The 15,848-nt window shown below is 38.6% G+C and overlaps 1 protein-coding gene across 5 annotated transcripts in view; it reads right to left on the bottom strand.

Annotated features, from left to right (window-relative positions):
- Positions 1-4,373: 4,373 nt before the first annotated feature.
- ORC3 (origin recognition complex subunit 3) overlaps positions 4,374-15,848 on the bottom strand; it is a 61,218-nt gene continuing 49,743 nt past the window's right edge. Inside the window, exons 15-20 of one of the 5 annotated variants that reach the window (XM_029223774.1) lie at positions 14,785-14,867; positions 13,763-13,863; positions 9,678-9,819; positions 7,918-8,034; positions 5,478-5,557; positions 4,374-4,930 (exon numbers count right to left, since the gene is read on the bottom strand). In XM_029223774.1, the coding sequence (XP_029079607.1) occupies positions 4,909-4,930; positions 5,478-5,557; positions 7,918-8,034; positions 9,678-9,819; positions 13,763-13,863; positions 14,785-14,867 (545 nt within the window). In that variant the 3' untranslated portion in view covers positions 4,374-4,908. The remainder of the gene's footprint in view (positions 4,931-5,477; positions 5,558-7,917; positions 8,035-9,677; positions 9,820-13,762; positions 13,864-14,784; positions 14,868-15,848) is intronic. The other 4 variants (XM_029223776.1, XM_029223775.1, XM_029223772.1 and 1 more) reach the window with 4 other exon arrangements.

Raw genomic sequence — 15,848 nt, 5'->3', positions numbered from 1 at the left:
TGAAACTGCTTCTAGTAAGTATCTTCAGAATTTAGTGTGCTAACAAACAGTCATCTTATTCTTTTACAGTAAAAGCCAGTGCTGGTGTGGTGCTGTACTCAGGTTACTGTAATGTGTTCAGTAAGTCACTATTAACAAGGCACATCACCAGGTATAGTTCTTTGTATTAGGAAAAATAGGCACAGGCAATCTGAAAAAAATAGATTCTAGGTTTAAAATATCAAAGCTATCTTTGGCCTATGGCAAGACCTTATATCCCTACAGAAAATGGTTTCCAAATGAGACACTGATTGCATGAGCAGTATTAACTGGAGCGCTTTCCCAGGTTCTACCCACAGAGACTGCTTTAGAAGACTAAAGAAGTGGGGAGGGAAGAGCTGGAATCTGTTTAAATATGCTCCCCAGCTGATCCAAGCAGCTAGGGTTGGCAGTGAATATACAATAGTTGCCTTGTTAGGGTTCTCTTTACTCCCTTACTTCACAATTACACAGTAATCGGTGTTAATAAGTGAATATCCTGCTCAAGCACCTCATGAGCCTGTCCTTGTCTGCTCACTGGTGGGGCTCCAGTTTTCTGCTCCTGCCTCTGCCCTAGCTGAGGAGCATTAGCTCATTCAAAGACAGGGCCCGCAGTGCTCTCCTGCCTCCGTTTCCTTTCTGTCTACTAGATCATTCCCATAAGCATAATAAACATGCTATTAAAAGTCTTTTGATCCTGTAATCCCTCTCTAGCTATTACCTATTTTTCTGTTCTATAACCTTTGAAGCAGAGCTCAAGGATTTTCTAAATTTCCAATCTTCTTCCCCCTCCCCGCTCCTTTTGTCACCAAATATTTTTTTTCTTCAGTTGGGTATATTTTATTTTATTGTCACCAAATTTTTTTATTAGGAAAAAAGTCAAAACATAAAAGCTGAAAGATTGGTCCAACGATCCACTTAAAGGGAAGAATTATTTTGCCATATTTGCTTTATATGTATATTTTTAACTGCTTCAAAGAATGTATACATGATGCATCTAAGAACAAGGGGGTTCTCCTACATAACTTCAATAACATTATCCCACTTAAAGTAATGCTTCCCTACTTTAACATCTAGTCCATATTCAGATTTTCCCATTTGTCCCCAAAATGTCTTTTGCAGCTTTCTCGCTAAAGTAGGATTCAATCAAGATTCTGACTTTCTGGAACAACTAGGCCTGTTCTGTTGAATGTTTCTTTGTCATTAATTAATTAATGTCATTAATCTCTTCTATCCCTTTGCACTTACTGTAAACTGGAAGTTAGGTCTAAAGCATTTATTAGTTTCAGGTTAAACCTTTTGTGTAAGATGATGCTATGATCTCCGCAGTGTATCACACAAACTATGGCTCTGTGTGATAAGTATGGACTAGTGGTAAGTTTAGACACTTGTTAGGTCATCTGGTAGGTGACGGCTACCAGGCTTAGTCTTCACTATTCAACCACTCAGTCACCAATATATTCCACATTGCTAAATCTAATCGACATTTGACCTTAAAACACTTTGTTCAGTTGGCTTGCAAGGTACTAACCGCACCTGCCTGATTCTCCTCCCATTACTGGCTGCTGGCCCAGTCTTCCTTTCTCTGAACTTTAAAACATAACCAGAGTTTGACCTTGGGCTCCTTGCCCCCTCTGCTCATACTCACTTTGGTAATCTCATCTAATCCTAAAGATGGTTACATTCGCCTCCCTATGTGACCTGTCCACTTGGATATCTAATAAGAGATCTGAAGACCCGTCCAAAACCAAACTCCTTTTTTTGCCTCTTAAACTTCTCCTCAGCTAATGGCATCTACATTCAGAAGTTTCTCAGCCAAAAAACAGCCCTGAATTCCTCACATCCTTCATCCGATCTTGGATCCATCTAAAATCTCACCATCTCTACTATTACTCTTGTTGAAGACATTTGTGTCTTGCTTGGATGATTTCAGTGACCTCCAAGTTGGTCTTTGTTTTGCCTTATTTGTGTCTCCAAACCTATTCCAGTCTGTTCTCATAGCAGTCAGTGATCCCTTAAAGGTCTAAGTCTTTCTTAGATGGATTCCCACCTATAGACGGTAAGGACTTTACAATGGTCTGCAGGGCCATAACTTACCTGCCCTCCACCCCGCCTCAGTTTGGAGTTCACCTCTTGCTCACTGCGTGTCCCACACTGGCCGCCTTTGCTGTTCCTCCAGTGCAGCTTGTGTACTGCCCTTAGGACCTTTGTTATTGGCTGTTCGCTGTGTACGATGCACTTCTTCCATAAAACTTCATGACTAAATCTTTTTGTTCAAACGTCATCTCAGGCCTGTTCTGACCACTGTTTAAAATTGCAGCATGACATCCTGCTTCTTTTTGCTGTTTGTTTCGTTTTTTTTCTGTAATATACTATATAATTAATCATTGTACTCTTTGCTAGAATGCAATGAGGGCAAAGATCTGTGCTCACTGAAGTATCACAAGGGCCTGCAACAGTGCCTGGCACATGGTACATGCTCAATATTTTGTGAAAAAATTTCAAACTACTTCAACAGTTTGAAATTTTCAAACTTTTCAGATTAGTATTTCATTAACCACAAGATTTAGTGCATCAGAATATCCCATTTGTGAGGTTTTACAGTATTAAGGAATGGACATAATTAAGCTGACACTTTATAGGCTGGCTTGAGGGTTTTGTGCTCCATTAATGGCTACCACAAATGAGCTTCATGTTTCAATTTTACAGCTTCAATTGAATATTTACAAAACAGTTTCCATCCTGCTACTCTTACCTAATCCTTAAGTAGACAGTAAGAAAAATCAGAGTGGTTCAGTGCCTGACATGCATTTAGATAGGCTGAATTCAACTAAATGCCTAGCAAAAGAGAAAGGAAGCAGGGCTCAAGAGCCCTCAAGTGCCTCAGACTGACATAAATCTGCTGGTCTGTGTGAGACTCTGTACCTTACAGTGTAAGCATTTTGTCAAAAGGAATGGTTTCTAAACAATTTTATCTGACGCTCATCTGCACCATTTGAAAGCTGAGGAAACTGCGTTGTAGATATTGATGGTGTCTTCACGTTAATCAGACATGGAGTATTGCTGATTGCCTCACTTAGACAGTAGGTGGAAAATCCTTAAAATCATTCACACATTCTTTCCCTAGATTTTACCAACCATAGTCAAAAATGAAACACATGATCGAGGACACCTCTGATTGGAGGAGAATGGCTAGAGAATATTGAGAAAAAATAGTGACCTAGTTGCTGTTAAGATAAATCGTGGAAAACTTCACACAGTAGAAATCTATTCTCTGCTCTGATCATGAGCACTGGCAGAGGCTCTGCTCCATGCCCTCATTCAGGGACCCCTAGGTGACAGAGGCTCAGGCTCTGCCTCTAACACATGGATTCCAAGGTGTCAAAAGCCTCTTATTTGTCCAGTTTCTTCCTTATTGGTGGTGGTGTTTATGTTTACATATCATAAATTCCTTACTTTCCAAGTTGACAGCCCTTTGTGCATATGTACATGTTTTTAAATTCTACTGAGTAAGAAATCCTGGCATCTTTTAGATGAAGACAGTAAGACTTAATCTATCTGAACTAATGCTACTCTGGTAACTGTCTCAAAGCTTTGTAGGGCTAGACACTTTCTGCTCTGGCTTGTAATTATTTCTGGTACCTTGGGATTTACCTTTCTTTTTAACCCTGGCAACATTCTGATGATTTGTTTTGGAGTATATTTCATCTAGCACTTTTAGTTTTTGGAGCAGGAAGTGGGGAAGGGAGCATTTATCCATTAATGTCATCTTGGCCCACCCTGTTGCCAGAGGGCTAAGATGCCCTTTATACTCATAATACCTCCTTTACACTCCAGAATTAATGAAGTTTAAGTTATATATTAAGTTTATATTAAATTTTAAAACAATTAGTTATACATTAAATTTGTCCTCAAAGCAAACACACACAAAAAGACCTGCAAGTACACAGTTCTAAGGTTTGCAACTAAAACAGTCTTCACTGAATTTGGACTTTTTTTCTCCTGGTCATATTTGCATGGTAATTTTGGTATGTTAGTGAGTATACTTAAAGACACATCCCAGAATTCTCTTGGAAATAGAATATTAAATAATGAACTTGAGGTCTCCTTGTTTCATTGTCTTGATGCGTTCTTGTCATGGAAGAGATTCAGATGTCATTTCATCTGTGTCTTAAAAGGTTGATGTGATTTGTAAAGGCCTTAGAGGCTCTAAGACTCCATGATGGGTCTTCCTGAAGTAGAATATTTACTGCATTTAAGCATAAAGCCAAACAACCTGAGGTTTTTTAAGTTGTATGACTAAAGGAAATGGGGCAGCAGAGGAAGTTTTAGAACCTCTGTAGTTACTAGGAGAAACCTCTAGAATCTTCATCTTATTACATAATTTACTAAAGTGAGGAATGCCAGTGCAAGCAACTGGGGGAGCAGGAATAAGTACTATTAAATTAAATGCATATTAATAGATACCCCTAGACAAAGGAATTTATTACATTTATACATTATGTATGTTCAAGAACAATTTATTCATAATTTCTTAATGAATGAAAATTGCAGTGATACTCTGAGAGAGGTTCTACTTGCAATGTTAGCATGTTACTTGTTGGATTCTAAAGTACTCCAAAGGTGCTTTGATACATTCCTGATAGGGATTAACAGTCTACTTTTCTGTTTAAACATCACACAGGGATTACACATTATGCTTCTTCCCAAGCAATCTTCCTCTACCGGTGTGTAAATATGATTGGTCTCCTTTTTCTCTTAAGCTAAATGCTATCTTTCTGGCTTCACTCATTTGCTTTCTAGCAGCCTCCCCATGTTAGCCTTGCCACATGGTCAGTCTTCTGTTTGGTAGGTTTTATAAATCCTAAAAGTTCTAGTTCAGAAACAGCTCTAATAAACCGAGCACTGGAGGCTATAGCTAAGGAAATTCACCATGTACTTCTGACAAAAAGGGGTTAAAATCTCAATGTTAAAACATGATTTAGTAAACTGAATACATACTACTAAATTAAACTAAAACCCTTACTGGAAAACATTAAATGTAATTAGACTCTACTGTCAATAAGACACGAATGGAAAAGTGTGTAACACTTGAAAACATTAAATGTAATTAGACTCTACCGTCAATAAGACACGAATGGAAAAGTGTGTAACACTTCTCTGGTTCTCATTTTTCACAGAGTATGAAAATTGCTTCCCTGCCAACTTCTTAAAGTATATTAATAACCTTAGAAAAATAGAGAATTCAATAATGACCATTTTTGGTGTATTTTGGAATATGACCTTTATATAAGTTTTAGACCAAATAGTTTAGATTTGGGCAATTTTAAATTCAGAATAAGTATTTAGAAACAAGTTATTTTGGGATGGTATGGTTAAATCTCTAATGTAGATCTGGAGAAACTATAAACTATTCTGTATGCTTACTTGGACACTGTAGAAGTGATTTTAAAGGATACTGGATAATTTCATTCCTTTCTTCTGAGGTTACGGAATTTGCATCCATTTTTTCAGCAGCTGTCACAACTGTTGCAAAGGCCTTTTGAGAGAGAGGACAAAAGAAGATAAAAATCTCTGCCACTGCCAAACATCTTTTATGGCACTTGATGGCTCTGTATTTAAGCCAGGTCAAGCACTGCTGCTGCTGGTAGTTGACACATTTTAAAAACTGATACCAAATTTCAGAGTCTCAAAACTACACTGATAATCACTATAAATAAGTACACAAAAACAGAAATATAGATCAATGGTACAGGATAGAAAGCCCAGAGGTAAACCCACACACGTATGGTCACCTAATTTATGACAAAGGAGGCAAGAACATACAAGAGGCTGAAGACAGCCTCTTCAATAAGTGGTGCTAGAAAAACTGGACAGCTACATGTAAAAGAATGAAATTAGAACACTCCCTAACACCATACACAAAAATAAACTCCAAAGGGATTAAAGACCTAAATGTAAGGCCAGACACTATCAAACTCTTAGAGGAAAACATAGGCAGAACGCTCTATGACATAAATCACTGCAATATCCTTTTTGACCCACCTCCTAGAGAAATGGAAATAAAAACAAAAATAAACAAATGGGACCTAATGAAACTTAAAAGCTTTTGCACAGCAAAGGAAACCATAAACAAGACAAAAAGACAATCCTCAGAATGGGAGAAAATACTTGCAAATGAAACAACGGACAAAGGATTAATCTCCAAAATATACAAACAGCTCATGGAGCTCAATATCAAAAAAACAAACAATCCAGTTAAAAAATGGGTGGAAGACCTAAATAGACATTTCACCAAAGAAGACATACAGATGGCCAAGAGGCACATGAAAAGATGCTCAATATCACTAATTATTAGAGAAATGCAAATCAAAACTACAATGAGGTATCACCTCACACCAGTCAGAATGGCCATCATCAAAAAATCTACAAACAATAAATGCTGGAGAGGGTGTGGAGAAAAGGGAACCCTCTTGCCCTGCTGGTGGGAATGTAAATTGATAACAGCCACTATGGAGAGCAGTATGGAGGTTCCTTAAAAAACTAAAAACAGAACTACCATACGACCCAGCAATCCCACTACTGGGCATATATCCTGAGAAAACCATAATTCAAAAAGAGTCACATACCACAATGTTCATTGCAGCACTATTTACAATAGCCAGGACATGGAAGCAACCTAAGTGTCCATCATCGGATGAATGGATAAAGAAGATGTGGCACATATATACAACAGAATATTACTCAGCTATAAAAACAAACGAAATTGAGTTACTTGTAGTGAGGTGGATGGACCTAGAGTCTGTCATACAGAGTGAAGTAAGTCAGAAAGAGAAAAACAAATACCATATACTAATGCATATATATGGACTCTTAAAAAAAAAAAAGGTTCTGAAGAACCTAGGGGCAGAACAGGAATGAAGTCACAGATGTAGAGAATGGACTTGAGGACACAGGGAGGGGGAAGGGTAAGCTGGGACAAAGTGAGAGAATGACATGGACATATATACACTACCAAATGTAAAATAGATAGCTAGTGGGAAGCAGCCGCATAGCACAGGGAGATCAGCTCGGTGCTCTGTGACCACCTAGAGGGGTGGGATAGGGAGGGTGGGAGGGAGACGCAAGAGGGAGGGGATACGGGGACATATGTATGCATATGGCTGATTCACTTTGTTGTACAACAGAAACTAACACAGTTTTGTGAAGCAATTACACTACAATAAAGGTCTATTAAATAAAGTATTGAGCTCTCTGCATAAGAAAAAAAAATTAGAAGATAATGGAATGGTTTCTGAATAATCTTATATTTCAGAGAATTAAGAAACGTGCAGAGAAAAACAGGTAGCAAAACTATTCAAAGTTGAAAAGCAAAGGATGCCCTGTATCCTCTACTCCAACCTCCATCTCCCAGGAAAATGCCTGTTTTTCTTGGAAGCAGCCAATTATGCATATTTATAAATGGTGACATGTGTCAAATAGGGCCTTTAACAGAGTTAACTTTTGTGTAGTTATTCCAATATTTTCTTTTCTTTTATGCAATAAGGGAAATGCTAGTTAATAATGTACTTTTTTATTCTGTGGAATAACGAAACTGACCTAAACTGTTTAGCTTTTGCTAAACATACTAAAATGTACTTATTTTGACCTGGCACGGATGCAGAATTGGCTCGGTTGAGGGTGTGGGATCAGAGTGCAGGGGTTTGTGTGGGACTGTTGAGCAGTGAGCTGCTTTTCTGGAGAAACTTGCCAGGTGATTTATAATGCTTTCCAAACCAAAGACAGGGCATTGAAAAAATAAGAGATGAGTTTCAAAGTACCAAAAGCATAAAAACATTCCAGGAAAGTTGTCATGGATGGTTAGACACATAGACAGCTTGCTCTTTCCCCCTGACCTACCTCCGACCAGTCCACAAGGTTGATTAGCCTGCTGCACTCCAGGTGCAGTTTATATGCTATGCAGATGTCTGGGGCGACATTTGGAATACAACCTTCTTCACTTCTCAGTGCTTCATTCTAAAAATAACAGTAAACTAAGATAACTACCTTTCAGAAATGATGAGGAACAAAATCAGACATTAATTAACCTGCTAACCTGAATTTTAGTAAGCCAATAAGTGTAGTCTTTGGTTTCCTTTATTTTGTGAGTTGCGCCTACTCTCCAATAGTTAGCTGGTTGTTTAGGATGAGGTCTTGGTCAAAATCCCTCTAGCTCCTAATCACTAGATGAATACAGCCAGGATCAGAAGACAAGCATATTCTTCATTCTCATCATAAATTATTAATTTTTTTCATTTTAATCATACATTATTCATTATTGAGACTCTAATGCATTTCTGGTTTCCATAAAAGTTTATGGAATTTTGTGGATTTTCAATAAAATGCCACTTCCAACATTTGTAATTACATGAATTCTAGCAATTACTATACTGTATTAATAAATACCAACACACCACTACCAGGGATATAAGTTATCTCTCAAAGAAGACTGCTGTCAACACTGCAGATCGTAACCTCTACAAAACCATCAATGTTTTTTCAACCTATGTGAAAATGATGGTTCTTATTAAGAAACAAAATCTCTCTCAAACATACACATGGGAATTATATCCTTCCCAAAACTGCTGAAATCGCACCAGTTCTCTTCCGTGACTTACTACTAGCCAAAAAGACAGATTATGTAAAGAGTTTTAATTTGTGGTTTATATAATAAAAATAATTGATATTTTGTGCCTTAAATATGAAATTATTCAAGTACCCCACTACCACCGTCATTGAAAAATCACTGATTTACATCTTCCTACTCAGTACTCTCTTGTAAGGCTTATTAGCATGTTTGTGTGCCATTTTGGACAGGAAACCAATACGTCGGAACTCTCTTCATAGGTTTTATGGAGTCACTTCTTAAGTATCCTCTGTTGCAAGATTTCTAGGTGTTTAACTGAGTTGATAACTTATTAACAAATTAACAATTTAATATTAACTTAGCAAATTATCAGGAAATTACTTTGATAATTTGTGTGTGTATATAACCGAAATATAGATTACTGAGCTGTTTAAAATGATATTCCTGGTCATAGGAAAGTTAAGTTTTAAAAATTCTCAACTGTCTTGAACTCTCCATTTAAAGAACAACTTGGAACTGGCAAATGTGTCTGGAGTTTAGCAGGTTTATCCCTGGCATATTGCTGGCTGTCCTCTATACTCAGCTCTGGAGATACTCTCAGAGCAGATCTTTCTTTGGTTTAAAATCCAAGATGAAATTCCCTTTTTTTTTTTTTGCATCAGAAACAATCATTTGGCTCTTTTAAGTAATTTCACTGGGCCATATGGTTTGACCTATTATCTGCTGTTATGTCTGTAAGAAACCTTTCCTTTATTTTCAAGAGTAGTAGCATTATACTCAAGTCTTAGTGCCTATGATCTGGTTTTATCACATGAAGGAGAAGACAATTACGCATGATCAAAAGTTGGCAGTGTTAGTTCATTGGCTTAGAAAAAGCCCTCTAAAAATCTAAAGAATTTTTTAAAATATCTGATAGAGGTGCAACCCTGAGCTGCCAGTTCCCTGCTCATTAGAACTGCAAATTTACAATATTTTTGTGATACATAAAGCCTGGAGTCTGAACTAAATTGTCAGAGAAATGACTGCTTCTTACCTTGAGGTAATAATACGGGTTGTTGAGTGCGGTATGGAGGGCGATCCGCGGGGCAGCGTTCAGGTGCTGGCGAAGGGTGTGGGCAGCACTGAAGTACAGCACCTCATGCAGAGGCTGTGTCTCTGGAAGCAGGAGGTATTCTCTGAAACCACCAAAGTCAGGTATCAGCTTTTAGATAAGCACAGGTCTATTTTCAATAAACCACTTTTGTCAGTCCTCTGTAGAGGGCTGAGCAACTTACCGAAAAAGCAAAATCAACAATAGCCAAAACCAACCAAATACCAAATCCAGTGCAGCTGCACTCAGAATGCCACCTCTCCGTGTAATATTGTTTAAAACTTTGACTCTCTGGTGTACAAGAAACTATATTTTAGTTCTGATTTAAACTTCTAGGAACAAATGTATATAAATTACATTTCTGCTCAAAATCTTTTTTTTTTAACGTCTTTATTGGAGTATAATTGCTTTACAATGGTGTGTCAGTTTCTGCTGTATAACAAAGTGAATCAGGTATACATATACATATATGCCCATATCCCCTCCCTCTTGCGTCTCCCTCCCACCCTCACTATCCCACCCCTCTAGGTGGTCACAAAGCACCGAGCTGATCTCCCTGTGCTATGTGGCTGCTTCCCACTTTGCTCAAAATCTTTAACGTAGAATTTCTTAAAGTATAAATGAATACTTTCTTAAATTATTTAGGAAACAGAGATATCCATATTCCTTCTCATAGCAAACATTTAACTCCTGGCAGTGTTAAACACAGGCCTCAGACCTGGAATTAAGAGTTTAGGAAATTATTTTTTGATCACAAGAGATATCTCTCATAGAAGTAATACAGGTAAAGTTTTTTATGTGTTAGACTTCCTCCTTACTTTATAGGCAGAAAAGGCTAAATTTTAGCTTCAGAGTATTAAAAACAAGGAAATCGTTTATCATTAAAATTTCAATTATTAAAAAAATACCACTGTAACTTGGGATTCTTCTGTCTTATTTATGAGCTAGACAATAAACCAATTTTAATGAAATGTGAACTTAAAAGATAAACCATTAAAAATTTCATCTGAATATGTAATGAGCCTATCAGCTGGTATGAGCTGTGACAGTACATGGTTCCTGGGTGGCCTAGAGGGTAGCAAACTGGAAGGGAGAAGCTTTGGCACCCATAACCCAAAGACAGAGTAATAAGTCACTAACTTGATTAAAGCAGTTAACTCACATGCCTTCATAAAGATTTCTGGGGCTTAGTTAGTCCTGGGCCTAAAGTATTTTGGTCACATGACAGATTTGTATCAGCTCCCTTTCCCACCGGTGCAGGCAGAACCAAGCAGCTCCCTCAGCCCAACCACTGGGGAAATTACTCTTCTTCCTGGTGTCCTGGCTTTCTTCCCTCCTGGAGAGGATACCAGGGCCTAGAAAAATCCCACCACACCTGCTCCTCCCGTGTGGTCTGGCTCTGAGGAAGAGAGGACGCAGAGAGGGTATGACCCATGTCCCTCCCTCCCCACCATCTCCGTCCTGCCCGTCTCAAGAGCTCCTGGCCCCCTGCTCATTTAGCTTCCAGATGCTGCTCCTTCTTCAGAGTCACTGGAACAAAACCCATGTGCAAAGAGCATTAGGATTCTGACTTGGCCCTAAGAACCAGCATTCTATACCTCAAGTACTGCTAACATCTGACTCGAGATTAAGCTATTTAGCTGTAGTCTCAGGAATGGTTTCTGTGATGCGAGCTGCCTCCCTGGATGGCTGGCTACCCATTTTTAATTTCTGACCATAAACTTTTCCTATCCCAACCTCAGGCTGTTTTCTCCCCAATCATTATACATAATGGTCATTAAAAGTTCATGTTGGAGTCCTTGCTCTGTAATAAGGACTAGAAATCTAACAAGGCAACCAGATAAGAGTCAATTTCAGAAAAAATTTTGTCTCATATTTGTCCTCTCCCTTTTTAACATCTTTATTTAATTTTTAGAGATTCAGATAATTCTCAAGGCAAAAGGCCTTTTTAGATATCCTCAAAGAACCTCCAGAGTCTAAATACTTGCCTGTACTTTGTTTCCACTGGGCTATGTTAGTTGAAAAATACTGACAAAACATCATCATATATTAGAATTTTTATCCAACTCCAAATCTGGAGACTGGCACAGACATCAGCAGTGAGTCTGGCACTGGAGCTCTGCATGATGCTCATTTTAGACTCAGAGCAGAGTCCACAAGCAAAAGAGGCGGTGGTCTGGGGGGAGCTGGTAGGACCACTTAGTATCCACAAGGGCTACAAGGTTGAAGCTTGTACTTTGGTGAAAACAGTAACTTAGAAAGCGGCAACTTATTCTCATTTCTCAGTAGTTTCAGCAAGAGCTGCTCATGGTGTACGGGGAACTCTACTTCCTGGAGTCTGTTGCTTATAGTGATCTTTCAAGGGCCGCTTTTCTCCAGAACTCCAAGCTCTGTTCAAACATCTGTGGTGTGGTCTTTGGGGACTGTGTGGGGAAACAGAGCGGGCCTTCTGAAAGATGTCAGCAGACTGGGACTAACTATGTGACTTTCCAAAAGTCGCAACCTCTCTCTGGGCTTTAGCTGCCACATGAGTCCTCAGGTCCCATTTAGCTCTAACATACTACAGTCCTCATCTCTTCCCTGCTGGGACACTCAAGCTCGGTAAAGATAGTAAATCCTAGTATGGAAATTGTTGTGATTTCACAATACAACACATTTCAATCATGCCCAGCTTTATTTCAATAACTGCTCAGGAAGGTGAAAAGTCAGGCATATTAGGTCAAAGATCATAAAAGGGGAATGGTTGGTTGGCTTCCAACCCTACAATTTGGGATTTGTGGGAATGCAGAAAGGAACATGACATTTGACCTATAAATTATGCCAAATTATACTGTAAAATCATTTTTAGCAACTACAATGGTCTCAACTTGGTAAAAGGGAAAAACCAGGAACTTGGGGCTAGAAACTACAAGAACAGGAAGGCCCAGTACGGCAAGGTTAATTCTATGAGTTTTCCAAGGTCATTTCTAGCCAGTACGTCACTTTAGAATTGCACTGTGTCACTTTTATGTGACCCATTTCTCTCACTTTAACCTTCCTTTTGTCATACTTGGTTCATCGTTTCGACCTCTGTCCTGACATTAGTAATTTCTCCCCAGTGACCAGGAACAATGACTCTGCCCCAAAACTGTCCTGGAAAATGAAACTCTTCACTTTCAAGAAGGACAGGCAATTTATCAGAAAACCACTCTTTGTCTTCAATAACTGAGCTGCTTTTTTTTTTAGTACTTGATTCTAGTCAGTGCCTAGCCTGCTGCTGAGTTTGAATTGCCATTAAAAAACAGAATAAGCAATGACAAAGAACAGTTTTTTCCCTATTTAACTATTAAATCATTTTATTTTTCAGACCTCTCATTTTTTTCCTATATGGCATGTCCCACCTGCAGGTGAGGTATGTGATTTTAAAGAGCTACACAGAGCTGGCTTTTGGGAAATCCAAATATCAGAATGATCTGGGTTTCCCAAAAAAGGAATCACCTTAAAATACAGGTAGGACTGGTGGACTTCTAAACTGACTCTGAGTACCCTGCTCACCATGCGTCTGTGCTGACATGATCCAGAGATACACTGGTATCCCTCAGAATTAGAAACCCTTTACTCAGGATAAAATAGGGTATTACAGCTGGGCTGGGCTGTTTTCTGGGTTTGGCCCAGATCCAGCATACTCTGAGCAAAGACAGAGCAAGGATTAAGTGTAAGGCAAACACTCTGCTACTAGGGGGAAAACACTCACTTTTCTGTTTCCTGGTCTGTTTCCATCCCCACCCCCGCCCAGGCCTAATGAACGACATCAAATTTAAACCTGTGTTCTTGAACTGGCAGTAAAAGAATGAACTAAGCCATCTGCTGAGCCACCTTAGTAAGGATGGGAAAGGAATAAAAATTACAAGTCTGCGCTGGACGGAGGGCCTCGAGGAGCAAAAAGCCTAACCCAGAAGTGTCCCGGACTGGCTGCGGACAGCTATCACACCAGTGTTATTTGGGCAAATAGCCTGATTTTTAGCTCTGAAAAGCAACAACAGACTCACCGCACCAGACTGTCGATGAAGCTCACAAGCTGTTCTCTGAGGACTTCAAACTTGGTCTGCCTCTTACTTGCTCTTCTTAACTCCTTCATTTCCAATAATGACTATGGATGAAAGAACACACCTTGTTCTGTTTCTGGTGATTCTGAGACAGAAAGCCCCACAGAGGGCAGCTCTGTCGCTCATGCAGAGGCAGCTGATGCCCTTTCCATACGACAGAATGTACAGAAAAAGAACCAGATCATCAGGGGTTATATTTATCTTTTATTTTTCAGGACTGGGAAGAATCTCTCCTCCTAGGTATTTTGCTTCAAAAAATATAAAGTGACTTTTCAGAGAAAGACGAGAAGGGCAGCTTATGTCGCTACTAAGTTATAGGGCAGAGCGCTCACGAGCCACAAGCCACTAATTCATTTGAGAAAAGGACTTCCAAGAAGAGGAGAAAATGCTTGCTCTTTGCCATGCTAACAGAATAGATTCCATATGCTTTGGTTTGCTTAGATTGATATTTTATTCTATGTTTCTCATAACTTGGTATCATGGTTTACAGAAGGTTCTTTACTTTGACAACCAAGATCCTAAAGTTAGAACTATCTGAAAAAGGCTACACTAGACAAACTGTGGCTCAATTTCTGCTCTATACTCAATATGCATTTCTTTAAAAAATCAAGAAAAATATCTAAAACTATAGAGTTTCTTCTGAACCTCTCAATTTGATCAAACTGAAAAACAAATACATCAGATAAATAATCAGATTCCTTTTTGCAACCAGGTTCCCATTTTCCCTTATTACTAGTTAATTCTCTTTCTCTCTGAGGCAATCGGAACAGTTTCCGCCAACTTCTACATGGAGAATGAGGATAGCAGTGGGATAAACAGGATGTTCAATTTATAAGTGAGTTACAAAGTCTGCTTTGTTCCTAGTTGTGGTTTAAAAATGAAAACAAAAACATCCAGGCAGAGCTAATCTAGAGCACACGGGAACATCAGGGGATGTGGCTGGAAGGATAAGAAAGTGCTCTGACCTTCTGAAGATGATAGAGGTCTGTCTTCTGAAGTCCCTTTGACTGTGACTCAGAAGTATCTTCTTCTTCTTCTTTGGCTTCTGCTTTTAATACAAAACCAACATACAGCAGCTTGGGTAAATCCATTTAAGAGAACAAACATTTCTACTACTCCAAGGGAAATAAAGTTTCATCCATTTCTTTTTGTAATGTGGCAGGGGATCAAGGTTCCATCACATAAATGATTTCTTCCAGAAGCTGAAGGTCAATAAATATTACATAAGTTATGCTGCAGAGAGGTCCTCAAAGAAACCAGCTACTGAATTTTAAAAATGTGACCAACAGTGAGAACAAAACAAAATACAAACAAATCCCCTCAAACCAATAGGAAAAAAAATCTCCAAATCTTTGTGCCATTATAAATAGCTTTTAAAAAACAAACAAATTTAAATTATGGTCCTTTGATTATGCCATGATTGATGTAAACAATACAAACCTACACCCTGGCAAACTTGGCCTGGATCTTCCCATTCTCTATATTTGACATGCTATTTAAGTCTGAAGTCGGTAGTGCATATAAGTTTTGAAATAATCTACTGAAATACAAACTGCATCATGGTTCTTTAGCAAAGGAAACAGAAAACCGTATCTAGTAAAAGGTGTAGTTGTGTTTCCAGAGAACATGAGGTTCTAACAGCCTCTCCCTGGTGCAGGGCAGGTTTTAGGAACCTCACGCTCACATGGCTTATTTGGCCAAACCTAAGACAGGAAGATGCAGCTGGAGAATCTGCCTTGTTCTCGAAGAATAAATTTCTTTTTAGCTATTGATAAATCTTGGTTCAAGAAAGATATGCTTTAAGGTTAAAATATCTAATAAATTCTCCGTCCCATTTCATTAACATGTAGCAGAGCCTTAAAAATAAATCTGATATGACACTCTGACCTACTTAACCCTCCAAATGTAATTTTAAACCTAAACTGTAATGTGTAATAACTGTCAAGGAACTAGAGATAGCATACAGTCAAACTGTACGCCTGTCCAATATGGGAGGGTGGGGTTAATTTCACTTTATTATTAATAATGT

Source organism: Monodon monoceros, unplaced genomic scaffold, assembly GCF_005190385.1.
Source record: "Monodon monoceros isolate NGI ecotype Baffin Bay Population unplaced genomic scaffold, NGI_Narwhal_1 Super_Scaffold_15, whole genome shotgun sequence".
NCBI lineage: Eukaryota > Metazoa > Chordata > Mammalia > Artiodactyla > Monodontidae > Monodon > Monodon monoceros.
This window is presented reverse-complemented; position numbering and strand designations above follow the sequence as displayed.